At 39.3% G+C, this 24,538-nt stretch overlaps 1 protein-coding gene across 1 annotated transcript in view; it reads right to left on the bottom strand.

The window, feature by feature from the left end:
• The window catches only part of unc5a (unc-5 netrin receptor A), a gene marked incomplete at both ends in the record, with an annotated part of 148,291 nt that overhangs the window by 36,660 nt on the left and 87,093 nt on the right, over positions 1–24,538 (bottom strand). The window contains 4 exons of the mRNA XM_079480623.1: positions 4,002–4,169; positions 6,911–7,091; positions 8,500–8,603; positions 12,703–12,846. Coding sequence (XP_079336749.1) covers positions 4,002–4,169; positions 6,911–7,091; positions 8,500–8,603; positions 12,703–12,846 — 597 coding nt within the window. The remainder of the gene's footprint in view (positions 1–4,001; positions 4,170–6,910; positions 7,092–8,499; positions 8,604–12,702; positions 12,847–24,538) is intronic.

The following is a 24,538-nucleotide window of genomic DNA, read 5'->3' as shown; positions in this document are numbered from 1 at the left end:
TAAACCCGTCATTCTAATGATAATGCGACGGCATGAAGACAAAAGAAAATATATTTTGTGATATCACCTTTGGTTGTGTACCTCCTTTTAAATATTTCGATTTCCCCTCAGCTGGGGTTTATAATGTGTAAAAGTTTAGACTCTGAATTAAATTCAACACTTGCTCTAAACTTTGAAAGTACTTAAAAGAGAAAGGAGATGGAATGTGAAGATGTCTAAAGGATTGCGTTCAACATCAGTTGTTCACTTAAGAGGCTATTACATTCACAATGCTCTCTAGTCAAAGGTAAAGGTTGTGCGTGCATGTCCGTGTTCGCGTGTCACATGACGCCTCTGATGTGTCGGGTTAAGGAGGAGCAGCCTCTTATAGTCTAAGGTCTAAATAGTCAGTGATTTAACAAGAGCTGGTACAAGAGGCTCATCAGGGTCAATTAGCCCTTTAAAACCCACTTATTACATTAGACTCTTCACAGATGAACTCATCCAGTTGATTGGCCAATTGTGTTAAGTTACTGGTTTGTTCCTTTAAAAAAAGATTGGGAAAAAGTCTCTATGCACTATTGATTCTTAAGACTATGGTAATACGTTTTCAAAGAAATGAGTCATCATATGATACATAAGAGAAATTCGGTATTGAAGATACCATTTTGATATCATTGCCTTAGAAATGTTATTCCAATGACAAAAATGGATTAGTACTTCCTAGAAATATTGGCTAAAAATAGGTACAGCTGTACAATCTGAAAGTTGAAAGGTCCTAAAAGGTGTTAAACATGGTGTAAAGTTATGTAGCCCAAACTTAACTTCCGGTAGACCTCCACAAAGAGCCTGTTGAGTAGTTTAACTTGAATGTGATGAATCAACAACAAAATATTATTATAAATTAATATGAATACAAATTAATATAAAATCAATCGTTATATTTCTAGTCACTAGCCAGGCCGATAACCAAACACAGACCGCAAGTTAACTTCGGGCCAGCCAAGTGTGTCCAATAAAACTGTCTATAGCATCGCTGTGAAGCTAACACCTTTATTTCTTTCTAGTGTTTATTATATTATTTACTTATTTCATCGTTTTAAAATAACATTTTGGAAAAGCCCAAATCCCACAGAACCACATCTAGAAACCTGGCATAAATTCTGCGACGCACCAGAAAATAGAAGCAATCTGAATTCATCAGAAATAGGAGACATTCAAATTCAGCTTCATCGAGATGTGCTGCGCGTTACACGAGACACGCCGAGTCCTTTAAAGTCACCCTGTCCTGAGGATCAGTGGAGCTGCGGCGACGGATTGCGTTCACATGGCTGGTCGTTTATCAAAGCTCGGCTGTTTCTCTTTCTGTGTATCGCCGTCTCACTGCGCTCTGGGAACACGACGCATCTACCTGCAGCTAGTCAGTAAATGATGATTTATGCCTCCTGCAGTCAGGAGTCACGTTTTGATAAATCGGGATGAAGTCTCAGATGTAATTTTTAGGGCCTGCAGTTGTTTGTGTGTGTCTTTCTATGGTGATAAATGAAACGGGACGGTCACTCTCTCTCTTTCTCCTTTACTCTCTATCTCTCTTTGGCTGACAGGATTTGGGGGTCCTCTGGTGAGCACAGTAAAGCAGACAGGTGCTCGTTTTTGATTAGGAACGCAACTATTTCATCTGTGGCCAGGGCACTGTGGCTTCTCGCTGTGACCCGTGTGCAGGATTAATCAGTCGGAGTGCAAGAAACATATGAGATCCAGTGAGGAATAAAGCCACCGTGGCAACATTATCCAACCCTTTCGCCCTTATAAAAACCTGCCTTTGTCAACACTGCGAACCTTCATTCTTTCAATTTTTTCCTTTTGTAATACTCTTTTACGCTGTGCATTTAAAAGACAGCCAGAATAGTATTACAATAACTGTATATCAGCCCCCCAATACATAATGTATAATCAGACCATAAATGAAATATTTATCCATTATGATTCATTACCCCATTAATCAAACACATTAGCCAAAATCTGCAAAAATGTGACTCTCTAAAGCACATCCTATGCTTCTAACTCTTAAAAAAACGATTATGTTTCTATTAACAGACATAGAAGTGCTGACAAGCACAAACATTTGCAGCATTCTTTGTGTGATGTCTAACAAAATAATTTATTTTTTGCAATTATTGTTATAATACGTAATAGTTTGCAGTCTGGCCTATACAAATTATGTATTTTATAAAGAATATTTAAAGGCTACAATAGGGCTGTGATTAACACAAATTATTTGATTTGGTGCGTCCCAAATCGTGCACTTATGCACTTTTCTACACCATTTTGTAGTATAATGTATAATATTTACACATTTTGTAGTATAAACAGTTTTTACATTGAAAATTCTCAAAAAATAAGTACACTTTAAGTACCCGGAAATATGAAGTGTGGAAATGTGACCGTTGAGTGCGTGAAGTTTCCACAGTTCCACACTTCATTAATTGTGCAATGTACAAGTTGGTTTTTATTCACACTTCACATGCATTGTGCCGTGCGAATGACGTCATTTGCGCCTTTCTGAGAAACCAATATACTTCTGGTTAGTATAAAACCGTCAAGTATTCGATTTGGAACGATACTACACTTTTAAATCCATACACTACATGGTCGAGTGCATAGTGCATAGTTTGTCATTTGAGACAAAGCTTACTTGTGTAAATCGTTCTTCTTATGTGTCCCATATTCGCGGATTCTGCACGAGGGCGCCCTCTGACTTTCGGATGTGGTGGCATTGAACCGTCATTAATTGAGAAACTGAGCATAACAAATTACAAAATATATCGTCCCAGCCCTAGGCTACAATAACCCATTTCATGTTTAAAATCTGCCAAAATCTTCCATTCAATAGCGACACAGAGAGGCTTTGATTTTTGCGGCATTAGCTGTTATAGCACTAAGTATCAGATCAAAAAGCAAATATGGCCCACCCTAGATTTCTCTCCTGCAAATTTCTACCTCCTCTCTGTCTCTTTCCCTCATCCTGTTATTTTCTTCTCAGTCTCCCCCACAGAAATGCTATTTAGGTCGTAATCATCTGAAATCCATCCCCACAGAGCACTGTCAGAGGCCGTCTCCTGCGCTTTGTGTTTCTGCTCATCAAAAACGCCATATTTTGAGAGCGCGTTACTTACAGAGCAGCGTAAAGGTGGCGTCTTATTAAATTTCACTGGATGCTTTGTAATGAAACAGGAGATTGGCTTAAGTAGATAAACCATCTCACTGGAGGACTGGAGGAGGGGAGGGAGCGAGTGATGGGGGCGAGCTACAGCTGACAAAAGCTTCGATTTCCTCTCCTGTTTGCGAAGCGTGGATATTTTCCGCCGGTCAGCAGCGCCTGCATAATGCCGTTTTAGTCCCTGCTGAAATACACTCACGAGCCTATCGCGGTAATCAAGAGATTCCCTTCCCCCATCTCCAAAGTCTACCTGAGTCTAATGTCAGGCTGTAAACGAAGCCACCTGACTTCCATTTCAAACTGCACACGATCAATAAATCCTGAGGAAAACCAGCTGTTCTTCCTTTCTTTTATCCGCTCTTAACCCCTGAAGAAATGTTGGGGAAAACATTGCACAGTGTCTTCCTAACGCTTGTGTCGTGTTAGCGTGAAAGCAGGGATGTAAACGTGGCTCTGTGCGCTCACCATGGGCCACTGACTGACTCTGCATAAAAGGTGAGCTTTTTCCATTTTATTTTGGAAGGAAACAAAAAAACCTCATGCAGCAAAAGCGACATAGTGCGAAATAAAAACTGAACAAAAATGAATGACCTAAATGGAGACAGAAGCACAGGTTTAGCTATGAATAATTCAATGGATTCCAAAAGCAAACAACAAAATTTTGCTTATGCACAAAAAGCTAACGCCGAGCAGACTAGTCGCTGTGAAGCTAAGAGGAAACTATTGGTGCCTCAGAGCAAGAGGACCGTGCAAGGGTCTGGTAAACTAGCTCCTGCATTGAGAGACGCCCGGTGGACGTTACCTGGACAGGTGGCAGTGCAGGCACTTTTCTGGACGCTCTGGCCTTCGCAGGACGTTCCGCCGTTCAGGGGAGTGGGGTTGGTGCAACTCCGGCTCCTCTTCTGCCACCCGCGACCGCAGACAGCACTGCAGGCCGACCACGTGGCCCACGTAGACCAGCCCCCATTCACTGCTCGTGTGCCCAGTGCCAAGGAGAGGGGAAACGAACAAAGCGAGTCAGGATTACCCGACGGGCACGAGGACGATAAACAGCCACAATCACTGAGCTCTGTGCTTGAGCTGATGGCAATAACAGCAACTGAAAAAATGTTAATTGTCGCTAATGCTAATGCTACTGTTGCTGTGCTATGGCTGTAAGTGGTTTGAGATTATCATGAGTGGAATAGATGGCCACATCTGGGTAAGATTGGTCCATTAAACCAACTATTATCCAGATTTTTTCTTTGGTTCGACATTGTTAGCACTTTATTAGTATGCTGTGTGCTGGGCTTTAGGAAAATCCACTCGGAAAACGTGCATCTTTAAATTCATCCCCTTTTTAGCTCGGGGTCTAAAGCACGATCAGACGAACATCTTTGACCAATAAAACATTTTAATTACAATCATTTCTACTGCTCAATCTATTTTATAAGGTCTGTATTAATGAATGTCAATTCCTGGCCGGACATGTGGTAAATGTGACTTCTTAAAGGATCGGCCCAGATTTCATCTCATGATGTAAGGAGTATATTGGTTTTCTCCTACAACGTTACACAGTATGGTTTTTATGGCACCAATATCCCGGCTTGTGAAATGCATAATCCTGGAGGATTCCGAGATGATCTCAAGTCCAACGTTCACGCAGGGTTTTTAATCATGACCCCAGCCTCCTCTCTCTTGGTGGGAGAATTCAGAGCAAATCTGATTTCTTCTTCCCCCGGTAACTCTGATTTGTTGTCCTGAAGCCCCGATTGCCGGTCAGGGTCTATATTGTGCCTGGAGCTGCTCTTTAATTCTCGACGAAATCTCACACCGGTCGGGACGAATCAATTCTTTAGCCTCTGTTCTACCACTGATTGCTCACCGCGAAGAAGGAAATTGCATGGCAACTCTGGGTCCTGATTACCTCTTAGCCCACCGTTGTGCCAGAAGTCAAATCCAGCCTTGTTAAAATGCATCTCCGGCCCCTGTCCAACAGCACTAATAACAGCTCTCACACCACCTATGGTTCAGCCAATAAGCAAGCCTGCAAGACGTCAAATTAGTAAACTGACATTTTAATGCGAAGCCGTGAAGAAAAAAAAAAGAATAGCATAAAGGACCGTGCCTAATAGTTCTTTTGATCAAAAGCTATTCACAGGGATTTCTTCTTTAATTAATTTTTACAATGGTAGCAAATTGCTGGGGGAACATTGTGCAATTTGAAACCGCCAAATTGTATGGCAGCGCACCTACCATTCATGAGCTTTTTGCCTTTTTTTCACCGTGTGAGGGCTTCATTGATTGACAGCAGAAAAAGCAAACAATAGAGCAAAAATATTCTCGGATCACTCTTTGCAAAGCCTTACATTAAAAATGCCCCCAAATCACGTGGTTTTGACAAAATTCAACAACTTATCTGATTTCCCTTCATCTGAAATATTTTACTTTTATTTTCCTGACAGCCTCCACATCACAAATCCTGCATTTACATTCATTTAAATGATTGCATAGTTTATTTTATCATTACCTTTATCATTTCTAATGAAACTCAAGTTACGCCTAAATAAAGTCTTCTTTCTGTAGTTGTTGTGTAGAGCGAGTCTCTGTAGATCTGTCGCGCCGCTGTACTACGAGTCATGCACGACCGACTCTGATCAGCAGAGTGTGTGTTCGGGGTTGTAATGCGCGCTACCTTTAGAACGCCGCTTGTCCGCGGACCCCACCGGGCTCAGCGATGCTCTGCAGCTGTGCATTTTAATAAAGGTCAGTTAGCTTATAAACCTAATTCATTAGCCAATTTCTGCCATTAATTCAACAAGCTCAACTACAGTGTTAATCTTTGTCAGCTCTGCTGAGATTTCTCTGACGCTGCTCAGCTGCTTTCTTCCTCTAGTTGATATGTTGTGTTTACGCTGCAAGAAGAACAGATTCACGTCCTGCACAGCAAACGGGTTTAGAGGTAGTGCGCTACAGCTGATGCTAAACACCTGTTTATAAATCTTTATGATTAATGCTGTGTTCGAGTCAACTCGGGTTTCGGATATTATGAAGCAAAAGATCCGACCTCAATCCGTTCCGGTCGACCACGCGTCACAATAGCATGTTTACCGCGTGATGTCACTATGAGACGCCAAGAGAACGTTATATGGTAGATATTCAAACGTAGGCATTTGTTCATTTACCGTTTCAGGGTATATTAACTTAAATGCTCATACACATTACGTGTTGTACAAATAGTTTAAAGTTTGTTCACATAAGGTTGCGAAGGGCTAGTCGTCATCTTGTACGTGATGTCAAATAACGCATCTCGTTGAGGTCGGGCTTGATTGATCTGAGGTTGGATAACCTCCTTCGTTTGCCCCTCCAGACATACCCGAAATCCGAGTTGTCTCGAACGCAGCATAAATCTTTCACTGTGGAAGATCGTTTAAACTATATTTTTTTTACAATTAAGTAAAATTGTGGTTCTTGCCAAAAATATTTTAGTCACTACAGCATTTATATATTAATATCCTAGTAAAACCACTGTACATTTCTTTAAGGCTAGGCAGTCAGTGAATTCTGTTCTCGGAATCTGATCAAAACAGAGTTGTCTATCAAAGCTAGTCTCACTGGCTAGTAAATTACTCCTGACTTTGGGTCAAAACCATTCCAAACTTTTGTCTACTGAAATGTGAAGGCCCTTTATCTGTGATCTGAGAGTGGAACAGAGTATGAGGAGAAACGCACCATAGACAATCACAGTGGCTGAGGAGCTCTTGCGTCGTGCCACAATGTTCTTGGCCACGCAGGTGTAGTTGCCTGTGTCGGCCAGACGGGCTTGTTTGATGATGAGATTATGGTCCGTGGTGATGAAGAAATTGGGGTCAGTCTTGGGGTCGATCAGCTCCTCATTTCTCTGCCACTCCACCTGGAGATAGACACAGAGGAAAACATTTCACGGCTTCAATCTGGCTTAAACGAATGGAAAACTCTGTATATGATCCTTCAGCTGTTCTGGGCACCTCCCCTTGGACTTAGGATGTTTAGGTTTGGTAGACGTTTCACGGAAACGTCAAGGAGCGAGGTAAGTGGATTGGCATTTTTACCTCTACACTTTAAATCTACACTTCATCAGCAATTTGAAATCAGAAGTGATTCACGATGGGTGATGAAAGAATACTTTTCTTATTGCTTGTGATGCACTGTCTATTGTTATCTTTGACTGCTGTAAGACTTTTACATGATTTTGTGTGCGAAATGCAAATATCACAGGACTTGCAAATTAAAATATGCAAAATCATATCAAGCTCATCTTTCGCTAATGCTGAGCTACGTTAACTTCCACATAACTTCTGTTATCTCCAACGAGTGGAAAATATTCATTGTGCTCTCTAATCAAAAGCAGTTACTATAACATACTACTGTACCAAAATAGGGAATGTGGTAATGGTTAAGGCACTTACACCGTATATAGTACATGAGGCAGGGCATTAAAATGCACACTGTTTTAAAAGTATAGCCACATTGTTATTGTGTGGTAATGCCTGAACGGGCAGCTTTTGCAAAATATGTGTTTTAATACAATAACATAATGTAATAAAACTATCTGTAATGTTCTATGTACATACATCATTAATGCATAACCTAAAATTTATCAACCCAGAAAGTATTTCCACCTCAAACTACATGATTCACACAATTTACAGCCCAAATAAAAAACTCAGTTTTATTGAATGATTAATGTAAATGCATTAACAAAAATATTCGCTTCACACTTCAGCCTTCAGACCGGTTTATATCCACTGTAAGTGCCTTACTGTAAATGCAATATCTGAATGGGTAAGTTATCAACGTGTGGAAATCAAATGTTTGCCTGAAACGCTGTCAATGGAGTTTAACTTTTAACATTTACATTAAAAAAACCCTATAAAACACTGCAACGAATATAGCCAAAAGTCACAAGTACTTCTGTCAGAGAAAATCGAGGCTGATTCAATTGGAGTTGAATATTTAATACGACAATACTTTAAAAGCACAGCACTCCAGTGGCCATTATTGGGCTGGTCTGGAAGTTTCTACAGACATTGTAAGTTGCAACAGCTGGTCGCAGGCTGGACCAGTCCTACACCAATGCAAAAATACACGTATTATTGATGGGAACTCCCAGAGCTGCCAAATAACTCTGCACGGCTCCTCGTCCAAGTCCATCTGACTGAACAGACGGATTATGGTGAAAGACGTCACCAAAATGCGGCAAATATCTGGCTCATCGGTGTATTTGTGTGAGCACATTCATTAGCAGAATGGATTTTAACATGTTTACTTGTTAGTCTCACCTCTGCGGGTGGAACGCCTTCCGGAGGATGACAGCGCAAAAGAACTTCCTGATCCAGTGCCACTTCCTTACCCAGTGGGTCCTCCTCAAAGTTCTTCCTCAGATCTGTAGAGCAAAAATCATGCAGTGGTCAAGTTATGCGGTTTATTGTCATTATATACAGCTAGTTTTGACAATTCATTCTGATTGGATGAGCCGGTTCCAAATCTGTTAAACACTGCACATGTACATACATATTTTTCATATTTCTATGTAATGTCTATGTAAATTTGTATATGTATTATATTACATAAAAGTATGTTGCTTGGCAACCACATCCTGCAGTTAGAACATAAATAATGAATGAGCTACAGTATGCAACTTTGAAGAAAACATGTCAACTTCAAGAGCGAAGAATGAGCAGAAAACAGCGAAACAGTAATAAAAAACGGGTTACACCATCATTTACCATTTTTTTTACGTTGTCCCCAAAAGCCTAAATGTATACGGATAGTTGACAAATAAACCGCAAATGTGTCCTATAGTGTGAGAGCAAACATATAGAAACAAAACTAACAATGATGATAAACCTCCCTATTTTATTATTATTATTATTATTAATTATCTAAAATATTAACAGTTTGTTTTCTGAATTTTTCACCATAGGACACGCTGTATTATACTGATCACCGCATTACTGTCGCATACTATTTAAACTACAAACAAAATGCTTAAATATTTTGGTACCCTGCTCTGTAGTGATTTGTTTGCTTCTACCTGAAAGTGAGCATCCCTACGCTCTAAGTTGGTTCAATATGGTTCAAGCTTGTCGTCGTTTAGATTTTGGCGTTTAGATGTCAGCTCCAATTTCCACCCTGTGGTAATACTTCCAAATTAAAGGAACGAGCAAACGTTTTTCGTGTACTATGTAAATCTTCAATGTGAGGTAAGCTCATCTGGACCTGTTTTAAGTTTTATGGTCACATGCAATGGCTCAGATTCGAACATCTGACACATGAGGTAATCACTAAAATGTTGCATGTTCAATACAAATGACAGAAGCCCCCCCCCTCCCCCCCATTATAGTTATGTTTAGAATTGCTCCATTGGTTAAATATGCAGGTTTTGTCAATGGCAGCAATACAATACAATCACGGTCAGAGAGTAGAGGGCATACGTCCAGTGTAAACAATTGTTTTACTCATTTTTTTTTATTTCCTGAGCGTCCTCAAAACAGTTTATTAACTAAAATACTCCCGTGGTCAAGAGAAGATACGGACCTGTACAAATATTACCAAGAAGGCAAACTGACAGAGCCATTTCATTTAATATTTCCCATGCCATATTCCATAATGTGTTTTGTGTGTGTAGAGTAATATATAACTCAGGGCTTTGTTTGGACTGTGCAAGTTTTATAAGAGCTGTGAGTGGCCTTTCCCTCTACGAAGGCCCCATATCACAGACCCAAGAGCTTATTACACCCTGCTTGGCTGCTTCATAGAATGGCCGTCTGTAGCCCCCAGGCAAAGCATCTACAGAAAAGAATTGCATTATCTTCCCCCTCTACACGATACCAGGCTGTGGTATCCACACGACCACCCACTCCACCCGAAACCCCTGGGACAGGTGTTGATGCGAGTCGAATCGTATTTGCCTGGCAAAATTGCATTACTCTTGATGGAGGACTTGCGAGCCCCCTTGATGGTAAGATTTCAAAACAACATTTGCATAAGCATTTATAACTGTTATGATAGAAGAGCATGTGGAAGGTGTCCATCGAGATGGTTGGAGAAAGACAAAAATACTAATACTATGAATACTAATTAGAAGTTAGTCCGTATTTATGTATTTTCTATTGAAACAGGATTTGGGCATGATATATCATTTATATTTTAATGAAAATGACAATTCTGTCTTCTTCAGAACACAAAAGAAGATATTTTGAAGAATGTTGCTAACCGAACAATGCTGGTACCTATTGACTTGCATTGGTTTTGTGTCCATACAATAGAAGTGAACTGGTTCCAACGTTGTTCGGTTACCGACTTTCTTCAAAATAGAAAATCACACGGTTGAAATGATAAAAGGGCGAATAAATGATGACAGAATACATTTTTTGGGGTGAGCCATCCCTTTAAGATTCTGCCTTAGTAGACGCTGTCTATGTAGGCAACCAGTTTTTGAAACCGAAGCAAACCTGTGGTGCTTTCTCTCTCCCAGTCATGGCGACACTGCCAGTCATTGTGTTCCGGAAAACAGATGTCATGCCTGTCCTCACCAATCAGCCCTTTGCAAACATTAAGACGTGATGAGGGGTTTCTGACATTCAATTTAATTAAATGGGATTTAATGGGACTCAGAGAAGCACAGATGATTAGATGGCCATTGAGTCCTTAGGTGACATTGTCGTGACTTTGAGAAAAAAAGAAAATGTTTTCTACAACATACGTGAAGGTGATGTGAGTCTCCAACTGCTCCAATTTCTTACCTTTGAACGGGATATGTATGGGTTCAATGAGATTAAAAGGTAGGAATCATTAAAGTAATAGTTCACTCGAAAACAAAACCCTCTTTGCTATGGAACACAAAAGACGTTCTGAACAACGTTGCGGCTGCTGTGAAAGCACATTGTGAGGGGTCAGAAATAATGCACTTTGAAGGCTTCTAAAGAAGTCCACACTTGGGTGCAGTTTGTCTTCTGATGCCATAAAGTTTTGTGTGAAGAACTCGTGACTCATACATGCTTCACTGTAGCATGTTTCAACCGGCTACATATTTGAATATACAGTACACAAACGCAAAAAGCTGAACATTTTCAGCGAATCATAATTTTCATGTCAGTCTGGTTCTGACACAAAGCTATCAGAAGTCGTATGAACTGCTTTTATGGCAAGTGTAATGGCAGGTCTTTTCTTTTGTGCTTTACGTTTGACAACCCCTGGTCATGCTTGTATGGTGAAGTAAAGATATACTGTAAGATTAAATAACAACCAAACTGTCCCTTAAAAATACTTATGTGAAAGTGCAATCCGAGGTGCTGACTGATATTCGTTCAGAAGCACCATGCTGAGATAAGTCTCTATGCGAGATTAATCACAGGGTGCTTTGATCATTGTTTTAGACACAAACGCTCGTCCTTCAGACATTATTTAAAAGCAAGAAAGGTCTCCTGCTCTGATTTGTGCCGATGTTTGTTCTGCGTGTCAGTGTGGCAGAGCGGTTTCCTGGTGTTTAATCACTTTATCGCAGAGAGATATCAAAACCGTAAGGGCTCTCGAGGCAATTACTAAGTGTTACATTGCAGATTAACAGATTTCCTTGCCACAGGCTCTTCCTGATCAAACTTCCCAATCGCACATTAAATAAGTCATATAAAACCAACTGAATCAATCAGCCTTGAGGGAAATGCCACATAAGTGCTCAAATTGATCGGCTAGACGCAATTCCAAAATACCTTTTAACAGAAAGTATATCAACTATAAAAAAGTTATGAAGAACACTACTGTATATTTACATTTATGTACGTGGTATTTAGCACGCGCTTCTATCCGAAGCGTCTAGTGCATTTAGTTCATGTCTGTTATAAGTTAGTATGTAGTATGGATATCCAGAACACACTTTACATTTACATTTACATTAAGTCATTTAGCAGACGCTTTTATCCAAAGCGACTTACAAAGAGTTCGGGGAGCAATAAGCGATATGTCGTAAAAGAGCAATAGTACATTAGGTGCTAATACAAAGTTACTAGTTTCCACAAAAGCTAGACCACTACCTGTTGAGAGAAGAGGGTTACAACACTTCATTTTTTATTTCATTCTGTGAACTACTAACAATATTTTTCTAAATTTTCTAACGTTTCTAATTGCATTTATTTGCAGAGAAGGAAAACTGGAGAAACGTGTCAAACAAGTTGATATTCACTTCTGAGCAGCATACATTTTTTTTTTATTTAATAACCTCGTTTTTCACATGTCTTGTCATGTTGTCCGTCTTTCACATTGCTGTTGGATGACTTTGTCACTCCTGAGGTTTGATTTTGTTGAAATTCAACACATTCAATACATCTAGAAATGCTGAATGTCTTTTAATAAGAGTTTTCGCAGATGTGCTTAAAAATGATTTAATAAAAAGTGTTGAACTATACAGTAAATATAACCATTATGCATCATGCTTGACAAAAAATCCAAATGTTTTTGTTATTCGAGAGCAAAGCTGAACTCACATGCGATGCGCACAAATGCCTTTTGGCTCTTCTGGGTTCCCGTGGTGCTCCAGGCCACACATTGACACCAGTAGTCCTCCAGGCCGAAGATCTTCTCCACCTGCTGTCTGGAGATGTCAATCTTTACCTGCATCACCGGCAGCCCTAAAACAAGAACAGACACAGCAAACACGTTCAGCACAGCAGTCCAAACATATCACCATTGACGGAGATGTGATCAGAGATCAGTCTGTCAGCTGAGGGGTACGCACAGACCCTTGATGTTTGCAGTAACTTTGAAGTTAATTTGTGGTTTCGGCAACTATAGATGGTTAATTGTGGTCACTGTTGACAATTGATCACAGCTTTGACATTTTCATGGACATGTCAAGGTATCCATTGTTGCCAGTGGTTTGCAGGTTGTTGCAGGTTCACAACCACCAAGATCTGCAAACTTTTGGCGACTTCGACAAACTGTTTTACTCAAATTCACAGGATAGAATTTGCAATTGCATAGTTTTTGCAAAGGGACCGTTGCTTGGTTAATTCATGGGGTTCTGACAAATGATTAGACCATGTCACAATCATTATTTACTAAATACAAGAAGTATACAGCGAGCAAAACCAGGTTTTGTTTTCCCACATCCCAACCCCTAATATGCTGTCTGGGGTGGATTAATAAATAAACAGAAATAAATATTTATGTGAGCTTTCCATGGGAGATATTTTCCTGGTTCTTCAATATGTGTGTTTCCATTCCGAAATGAGCTGCTGAGGATTATCCCATCAAAGCGTGGAAGATATCTTCTGAAAATAAAAATGCAAAGGGGACGAGAAAAAAGGGAATCAAGTGATAATTTGTCAGCCATATTCGTCTGAATAATGTCTGTACAACCGGTGTGAAGTCATCCAACAAAATTATTCATTTTCAGCTGACAATAATGAATTAACACCATCAGAGTCGACCAACACCAACAGCGGAACACGTGTAATGCATAATCAAGACGGTTTTGAAGAGGGGGTTGGAGGTTAAACAAAGATCATTTTTCTTTTCATTATCTCCTCAACCCCTAAAGCATCTCTGAAATTTTCACCACGGCCATCGTTCATCGCTCCAAAGCATGACCTTGAAGATATCCGCGTCCCCCTCGACATGTCCACTTTCTTCTAATTTCTCACATCATCTCCTTCTCTCCCTCCCAGCGTGATTAGCCCTCTGTTCAACCCAGTTTATCGCTTCCACTCCCGCTTTTGCTTTCTTTCCGTTTTCCCTCTTACAAACTAAGGCTGGAAACCTTGTACGCTGCCCACCAAGGCAAAATGTAAAACATCATACTTGCATTTAAACAATAGGACATGAACAACAGGAATGTTTTCAACGGGTATTATGTATGCTATAGTCCTTTTATTCTATAATAAAGTTTACTGGGGCAGCTTACTTGGTTATGAAACTCACCGCAGTGGCACCCCAGCCAGCCGAGCGTTTAATGTCAATACGTCATAATAGGTCAAAGAACTCCAGCAACTGCATTCTGCCGTGTAGCGGTCGGCCGTCCAAACATAGCCCAATAAAAGCAGCATCTCTTCAGATCCTGCTGGTCATTTGGGTTCTTGCTCCAACCTGTCTGTCACAAATCAATGTACATCACATCCATCACCGCTTGGCAGAGAGTCTCTGGGTGGAGAGAAACGGGCAGCGCACCGAGCTTGTGTCTCACTATCTTGGCAGACATTAGGAGCGCATGCAATTACCGTTAGATTTAAAACCGCCCTCCGGTGATACTAAGGGCGTCAACATCAAAAACGGACCTCTAACAATCTCTCTGACACCACGTCTGGACGTTAATCCTTGCTGACGGCTCGAAACACTTTCGCAGCGGGTCAAAAATATAAGCTTCAGTGCACAAATCTCTGTAATCCAGACAAAAATAAGCACATTGGCGCTTGCGTTTCATTGCATCTCGCTAGCTGTGTTTAATTCGAATTATGGGTAACCAATTGAATATCTGCTGCAAAAGCTATATTTGACCAGTGTTTTTATTTTTTGTAGGGAATGTAATTATCGTTTTGCATTAAAACGTAAAATACAATCAATGGCAACAGGCTTAGTCGTGAAATTGTCAGAGGAAAAGCTATCTTAAACACTGATTGTTTTATTAATTGGTTTTTGTTTCTTTTAACCGCAATTACCCGGATTTCTGACCCTGCATTCCCTCCCCGCAAACCGCTGAGGCCGCCGCGTTCTTTCCGTTCGCTCTTGTGAGCCTTTACTGTTACTCAGGCATGAAAATTCGCTTTTCCTGCATGACAGATTTGGCTGCATGATAGGCCATGATAATACTGTAATGTTGATTTGTATAATTAGTAATTAACCGAGTATGAAGTCTTTGACTGGGAACACCATTAAAATGTTCACCTCTGGGCCCTTGAGCGAGGTCGCTGTGGTAACCCTCCCTTTGGGAGGTCATGCAGTTCTAGAATAATTGACTCGTATAGACTCCATGTCACATGCAAGCACTTGCTTTCAGTACAGCTTAACCCCCACAGACAGAAGAAATGATTTCAATATGAAGACACATTTATTAGTAGCTCAAAGACAAAAAGGGCCTGCAGCAATTGAATCATAATTCTGAGTTATTGCTACTTGCTTTGACTCTGTTGTGTGTTGCCATTTTCGGTACATGCTGAATGACTTTAACATTAATTGTTACAAATTCATGACCCATTCCATTTTTCAACATTGACGTCTAACAAATTATTAAATGCAGATGTTTCAAAGCTGTAATGACTGGGGTTTTTAGGGTGATTTTTTTCAGATCCAAAGGTCAACAAATTCCCAGGTGCTAGTATCCAGGGATTTCAATGCACATATTTAAAGAGAACGTGTTGCAATCATATTTTAGTGGCAAAAATCTTGTATAATATTCAAGGACATTAAGAAAAACGTTTTTTGACGTAGCATAATTCTTTCGTTTTTCAGAACAATCGAAAGATTCCTAAACGTCAACTCAGGTCAAAACGTCAACTTAAGAAGCAAACTACTTAAGATAGTAGATCTTGTTCTCTCGAAAAATCATATAAAAATTATATGTAAAAAAAATTCCGTTTGTCTTAAATACCTTAATTAAGTTGATTTTCTAACCCCATTGGCAGATGTTTTTGCCTGTTTGATTTTTTTCCAGAAAACAAGACTTATTGTTTTGTAGTACAGTATTAAGAATGTTTAGATGATTGTACTGAAAAACATGAAGTAATGCTTTCTTGCAATGTACAAGCCTATGATCTGTCCCTTTACACATAGGCCCTACAGATTAAAGGCTACTGGAGACGAAGATCACGACTGAAGTGTTGTAGTGTAATCCATCCTTCAGAGAGACATTTCCACCTTCAAGTATAACTCACAGGATCATGGTGAGATTTCAAGATGCAACTACACTACAATCCAGGGATACAATACCATCCTGTTCCGACACTCCACACCTTTTCTCACCTTTCTCTCGGCCTCAGTATTACTTCCCACCGACGGTTCTACAAATGACAACAATGGCAAACATCTGTTCTGTGCGTGTGCACCAACAGCTCCAAAAAGAGCAGCAAAGTCTACGGTGTAGATGTTCTCCTTGACTAGGTGGCAATGAGATGCATTATTCAAGAATGTTACCCATTCAAATGTGAAAGTAACAAATCTCCCTTCTTCTACAAAGGTCCTTTGTCGTGCAGAGGATGGAAGCAGCTTTAAGAAGTTTAAAATGAAGATCGTGTGTGTGACTGAAAAATAGACAGACCCGGAGTAAACATCGCCGTTCTTATTCTATCGCGAGTGGATACGAGGGCTTGTCTGGTGAAGAGACTTGATTTTTTTCATTCACTCTTGTTTTTGCTGCTGGTGACCTCAATTCCACGGGGGTCATTTGCTTATCAAAGGCTCAGCCCGAAACTGGCAGGTTGGAGTATGTTTTCATTGTAACCAAGGAAATTCAATTAGGCTGGATCTAGACCACGAGGAGCCAAGATTCATCAATGGTAGCAGAGATTAAGGGGGAAATGACTTACACTACGAAGACCCACAACTATCAGTCAGAAGGTCAGCGTCTGCCCGTCACCAGCGACTAGGCTTTTTTCCCCATCGACTTCGCAATGAATGCATCCGCGCTCAACCTTACAGATAATTGCTTCCATCACCTGTATAGACGCGGCGGTGGCAATAATGATGTTTATCATTAGTGTTAAATTAGAGAGGTAAATACGCATTTAAAACGCATTAGTGTTTTGAGCTGTGTTGAATAATGTAATGTTTACCATGTTATTTGACAAACAAATCACTCTCTTTCATTGCATTACGCTCTTTTCATTACCCGTTATCGGTTCTGGTCGTCTGAGCCCTGAAACGATGGCCGAAGTCAGAGAGGTAAACAAACGCATGAGAAATCGACTCGAAACATCATTATAATTGTATTAACAATCAAAGCCATGGCTTTATCTAACTTTTTGCTCTCCTATCAATAAAAAGTGACAGAAGATGTGGAGAAAGAAATACCAATGCTTGTTGAAGTGTTTGTTGAAATGACGTTTTTAGCAAGTTGGTCACGCATCTTAGAACTAATGGAACCAATAGAAAGCATTAAAAAGTGCTTTTCAACCTTGACAACACAGTATTTAATCATGTAAAAAGTACAGTGTTTTTCCATTTGCTGGACGGATTGGGACGTTCAAGAGCAACAATATTTAAGATGCTTTGGATAAAAGCGAAAAAGTTATTTTATAAATAAAATTAGACCTCATCCCTGTTGAAATGTACCAAAAAATGATGTACAATAGAAACGAACTGTGAATGAGTTTGCATGTAAAGCGATTTAAACTACCGCACATGAATTGCATTCAAACTGCAAAGCAAAATAAAAGACTTTAACTAGAGTGCCGCCCAGCAAGCTCAATGATAAATTGAGAATTAAAAGACCCAAATAATTCTGAACATAGAGAATAGAGCACAGAATACCACCTCCCAAAAAACTGCTCTAAATCTGGATGTGTGGCTCATATGTGCCATCAGGGACTATGACTCAGTGAACGACTGTCTCTTTTCTTGCACTAATAAGATGCTGTAATCCTCAGCTCACTTCAGCGAGCAGTCGCCTGTGAAGAAGAGAAGAGGAGGCAGACTGTTCACGGGCCACATTAAATCCATCAGCCACCGAGGGGCACAACCTGGGACCCCCCAACGAGCGACGTCCAGCGCTTTCGGGTCAAGGCTCCACACAAGGACTAGAGTTATTAACGTTTTTTGAGGGGAGATCTAATTTGATTGAACCGTCCATTTGCGACTGTGAATGTGACGTTCAAGGTCCCCGCCCGTGCTCGCTCTTCTATTATGGATTATTTAAGACCGGTGACCCAGCATGTGACTGCGGCACCAATCAATCCAGTCTGGTTCGGGACAATGCCAGCTCAAGGTGAAGTTTCTTCCCCCGCCACGTTTGAGAAACAGCTAGTCAATCTGGTGCTTGACGACGGGGAAATAACACGCGATTCGAGTACTCCGAGACGCGCGGTGACACGGAAAGCAAACAAGAGTGATTACGGGCGGCAGGAAAGACAACACTGTGATTTAATGTCGACTTTGATGTGACTGATATTAAATGAAATGCTAAGGGTCTGTAAACTGGAGGAGCCCAGCTGTTTCTTTATCTGACTGTTATATAATGGAGCATGTAAACAAATCAGTTCACTCCTGCGTAAAAAAACTTTTGTTTCTTTTTTGTAAGGGACCGTGATGTAAGATTCCTCAACAGGCCGCTGGTTGATGTGATCTGCCACCCATCCCCTGATTGATTTTCATTTCTTATGTCATAAACACCCTCATCTGTAGCATGATATTGGGATGTCGATGTTGATTGTGGTTATTTATTGGACTTTTGATGCCAAATTGCCCCTGGGAGTCCGGGCGTGAGATGATGTGAGATCAGCATGCAGTGATTATGTAGTCTGGCTGAAGGCTTTATATTAACACAAAGTCATGCTTAAGAGTTCACGCATCTGATAATGTACAAATTTCTTCTGTATACATCATTTTCTCACAGGGTCCGGCATAAAAGGTAAAGAAATGACAACAATATACAATTATGTATATGAATATGATCATAATAATCATAATCACATTACTGTGAAATAATGAATGTCATTATATGATAAAGTCTTTTACTTTAAACCATATTTTAAAAGTTTATTTGCAAAAACAGAAAATTGTCAAAATCAGGTTTTTATTATGATAGGTTTTGTGTCATAATAATTGTGTCATTGTGTATTTTGTATTAAAAAGCCATCCAACTGCAGTTTAATTTATATTACTTGGAATGTACAATAAAAACGTCATTTTCTGTTTTTGCAAATAAACTTTTAAAATATGGTATACAGTAAAATACTTCTCATATAATGACATTCATTATTTCACATGTATCTGTTTTTACATATGAACTCTTGATTTGTTTACAGAACCTGTCACTTTTACCAATCACGATAACATAGAGATAACATACCTGTATACAGTATGTGTTAGCTTATACCGTGAAAGAGACAATTATTAAATGTTAATAACTATTTAAATCAGCTTTGACAGAAGGTATTTCTACCTTGGTAATTTACACCTCGGGTAATAAATTATCAAAGTTACAGCTAGACACTAAGGTTGTCCATCTTCTGGTTGAAGCGCTAAAGCTAAAAATTACCTCAGCCTCATTACAGCTGAATTCCAGGCTACAGACTTTTACCTGGAAGGCATGTCTGTCAAAAAGCAGCTTTACAGATACATTAAGGACCAATTAAGACTGTGGGCTGGCCAAAATATTCCAAATAGCTCCAAGCACCGACCTAACAACCCATGAACACTAGCCGACATCCCACAGACTTCTGGGTGTAGATGATTCATGTCTAGTCAACTGGATTTGAAATGCAACTTGTAAAGCTGCGATACATATTTTTTCGAGCAAGTCCTTAATATGTCATTCAAACCCAATTTCTTATTCACAACAGTTAGCATATAATAATGGTTTATAATTTCAGCTGTCAGGTACGGTTTCGGAGAAATGTTACATCATCCCACATAAAGATAAGTACGTAAAGTAAACTGTTAAACAGAGAGAGAGAGAGGCAAATGTTATTTCATTAAAAGTTCAGCTTTAATGAAAAAAACGTATTTTAAGTTACGTTTCTAAACCCCAAGACTACCACACTACCAAGGACAACTAAGTTTTTCATGCATATGATTGATAAATAAAGGTTATGTATCCTTATATTATTAAAGAATATTAATTTAATTATATTTAACAGTTTAATGTCAAACAAAAGGTCAAACCCATCGGCCCCACAAATCCACTCAAAGCTTTCTGCTTCTCCAAACTCTCTCTCCCATCATAAGGCCACATGTGATTGGGACCAACCGTGTGAGGGATCTGTATTTCAAAGGAAAGCTGTGTGTTTTGATATTTTATTTGAGGGCCGAGTGAGTCTGCGCTGATTTGTTTCCGAAGGGCTAGTGCACACAAAGAATAAACTGTCATCCACTCAGTTTCTCTGCCTATCAAAAATCTCAACGGGCTATTAAGCTGTCACGTCCCGTCTTCTCGTCTCCCAGCAGCTGATCAATTTATGAAGCTCCGTGAGCCGAGCAGGTGTTTATCTGCATTAAAAACCATCTTACCTGATTGGTGACAGATAAAAACTGTCTAGTTGGATTATTAATGTTCGGTAAGGCTTGAGTGACATGCGGCACGAGTCAATGGTTTGTTCTGATTTTGTGCTTCATTTCTTTATTTGTCAGCAAGTCTGAATAAATGTTGCATCTGAATGTTTTTAATCTTACTGTGGGTATGTTGTGTTGCTTCAACTACTGTAAAATACTTTTCTGTAATAAAAATGCTATTTTATTATTTGTTTTACTTATGTATAGATTTTTTTAACTCTTTTTACCAAAATATTTTATTTAATATTTTAACAGATCTTTTTTTAATTTTATTATATATACATTTATAATATTAGTTTCTTACAATATTAATTCATTTATTTAGATTATTAATATTATTATTTATTCACCTATATATCTATAAGTCACTTTGGATAAAAGTGTCTGCTAAACAATAAATGTAGATGTTCATTTTTCAACCTTTTTTACATAAATTCATATTTTATTCATTTATCTTTTTGACAGCTTTTTATTATACTATTATATTTTATTCATATTTATTTATTTATATTATCATTGTTATTTATGTATATTTATATATAAACTCCTGAACAACATCTCAAGACCGGGGGAAACATTACAAGTATTCGCATTTCTCGCTGGTGGATCGTCACCAGATTATAAGTACTGCTTCAAAATGACAAAACGAGAAACAGGAGCAAGAGACAAAGGCGATTTATTGAAAACTTAATTTAAACTCAAACAGGCTGTTCATCAGCTGATCAAAAGTTTAAGACCATAGCTTTGAAAAGTTAAGATCTGCACAAAATATGTCTTTCGTTGTTCTTCAGGCAGTCACACTGTAATGATCTCCTGATGGCAAAGGGGAAAAGGCTGAACCTGGCTTGATTGTTGAGCTGCACATGCAAGGGCTCTCGCAACGTGCCATCGCTACCGAGGTTGGACGCAGTGAGACAGTCATAGCAAATTTCACCTGCACTGAGCCTGAGGATCCGATGGGCTGTGCGTGATCCTCAACCCAAATTAAGGCCCTTACTGATGCTGACTGCAACCCAATAACCATAAGATGGCATCTGCGAGAGAAGGGCTTCAAGAACGAAAAACATCTTCAAAAGCCACGTCTCCTTCCACGCCACAAACTTGCCCGTTTGGAATTTGCAAGGGAGCACCAAACCTGAGACATTGACGGGTGGAAAAAGTTTTATTCTCTGATGATACTTCGAATGTTTCCCCCGGTTTTAAGATTGTGTTCAGGAGTGTATATTTTGTAAGTCACTTTGGATAAAAATGAATAAATGTAGATGTAAATATGATGGTGCTCTAATAACGCAAAGTAAAAAAAGTAGAAACCAGCTCAGTACAAAACATAAGGTGTAAAAAAACTGAGCTTGTTAATTCAGAGGTCCTTTATATCGTAAACCATAATATCAAAACTTCCTTCCAATAATCACTATGATTCTTTATCCCTGACAGCACTGTAGGCCTACATAATGACAAACATCCAAACTCGTGACGCTGGAAATCTCCCAGTGTGTGAATATTTCCAACACCTGGCCCGAGGATACCATTCCATTTTCTGTGCCATCCCGTGGACGCTTTCCCAGTCCTGGACCGCGTTTTCTCCTTTTTCTCCCCTGCCTGCCATTTTAATTGTCAAATAAACAGCTCTCCGGGGCATTTTGCTGCCACTCCACAGTGTCTATCTTCATTTCCCGCCGCAAAAAGCAACACATCTTAATGGTACAGTATTGATAATCCATTGGTCCCCCGGTGCACGGTAAGAAAAAGAAATGCTTCGAATCACTACCACGGGCATGTTGTTAGTCCAGATTGCATTCTGTGCAACAACAAGGGCATAGCTCTTGATCAAAAAGTAATTACTTACTAGCTGTAAGCTATGAGCTGAGCTGAAATGCATTGTGGGAGATGCTGAGAGAAGGTGTTTGCATTCTTTGTCAAGCAGATATTCTGCTGTATCGCGCTTTTCCTCTGAATGCAGATTTGAGGTACATTACAGATCTGTAAATGAAGACAACTTGAGGTATACAGTAGTTGAGAAGGCTTTTATCACCTCTCAATGACGGATCAATCTCATACGAGGCCTCTTTTGTTTCAGCAGTATGAATATAGAAATGAGTGGTCCACACTGAAAAATATATTTTGAAAGTATATCTTCAGAGGAAAATTGTATTGCTCACAACTTCTTAGGAGCAATACAAACAAAACAAACAGAACGAATGAAACCGTTGCATAAATACATAAAAAAACAAAGTTGGTGTCAATTAATTTATATTAAATTGGGTCAATTTGAAGAGTTCATATTGAGATCATCAATAATATGGACTTGGACGATCTGAGCTCAGTTTGTGACATTGTTGAGATCTCTTCTGAAACTCTAATGGTGACATCTGTGAGATTTGAGGAATATCTGAAACAGAAGTAAGCAAAGCTTTCCATTTGCTCTCTGCATTTATGTATTGGAACAATCTTATGTATTTGCTCTAAATAAGCTTTTATACCAGTTAGATATTATACAACGTTAATATCAAGACGTACAACAAACAAGGCATGGTTTCCATATACCAAAAGATAGCAAACAGTGTCATACTCAGTACATGTTGTTTTTTTGCTACTAAGTGTCTCAAACAAACCTAACAACATTCAAGTTCAAGTCTTTTTTTCTCGAAATCGCTCAATCTAGGAAACTTGTAAACAGGGTGCACTGCGAAGTGATAAAGACTTGAGCACTATGACTCCTGGAAACGAAAAGAACGCCAGCAATCAGATTGCAATTTTGTGATTTTAAGAATGCTTTTGCCATTTTAAGACTGTCAGTAAATAGTTTGTGGGACACGCTGCCTTTGGATGGGACTAAGTAAGGCCTGAATTCAAATACAACAAAACGTACCTTGGTTCTCGTCGACCCGTGCAATCTTACTGTCAGGACTGGCTTTTAGAAGACTCATGTGATTTATGGCCGGCAATATTACCTTTCGTTTAGCTTGTTTGTTTCTTTATAAAAGGTGTGCAATAATGCAGATCTGAGCGCTGGTGCTGACCTGCTCAGGCCAGTTAATGGAGCTGTCTGCTCACTGGATTACTGGAGTCAGTGACCTTGCCATCAGGTCCTGATGCTTCAACAGCAAACACTCTCCCCGTTTGACACTCGGGCAGGATGAAATACAATTCCCATTAAGGGGAAAGTTGCTTATAATGCCTAATCAATTAGCCCCATTGCTATTGATTGATGTCTAGTAGGTGGTATGAGACAATTATGTTCATTTAGGGGTACAATGTCCTCTTCCTCGACTTGCTTTTTCAACGTTCATTAAAGTCCAAGAAGTATAGCTCTTTAACAGCCCAATAAAGACTGTGTGTATCACCGCAATGTAAAATCATTGTGCTTATCCCAGATAATGTTCATTGGTGGACATTTTGTTAACATCCTCATGCAACTATTGTCTAATGATTCATTGCGTTCCGATACAGCTTCTTTCTTGAATGTAGAAACGCCAAAATCTAGATTATAGCAATGAATATGTAAGGGATAATGTACAGGCAGCTGGTTGTTATCGCAGAAAAAAGCCCTGACAGTGTGAACAAGACGTTTACTTTCGGTTTAAGGTAAGAAACGATGATCAAATGTCACGGACAGGCAATTTGGTTTAATCGTTTGTAAATATAATGTCATATATGTTAATAAAATATATTTTTATGTTTAATTTGTCAAAAACACCTGTCAAATGATTTTTGAGAAGTTGTTATCCGGGAATATCGAACCTACAAAAATGTCGCGACTGTATGTAGACGGTTTCATCGGATACAAGCGACTGGTCCGAAGTTTACCTCCGGTCTGTTTGGTTATCAGTCTGGCTAGTGGCTAGTAATGCAACAATTGATATTCATAATAAAAGTTTGTGTTTACATAATATATGTCTGTGTACTACACATGTTAATTTTGTTTTCAGAAACATCTATACATATTTAAGATATTTACATGCATTTATTTATATTTACCAATAATTTAAATTCATAATTAAATTGATATACAAATATTTAATAATTTGTAAAAATAAAATACTGTAGATGCATGTATGTGTTTTCGTCAATATAAAATTAATATGCACAGTACACAGATATTGGCCGTTTCTCAATTCCAAG

The sequence above is a fragment of the Barbatula barbatula genome (genome assembly GCF_947034865.1).
Source record: "Barbatula barbatula genome assembly, chromosome: 18".
NCBI classification, from domain to species: Eukaryota; Metazoa; Chordata; class Actinopteri; order Cypriniformes; family Nemacheilidae; genus Barbatula; species Barbatula barbatula.
The sequence above is the reverse complement of the archived record's forward strand: the minus strand, read 5'-3'. Positions and strand labels throughout refer to the sequence as shown.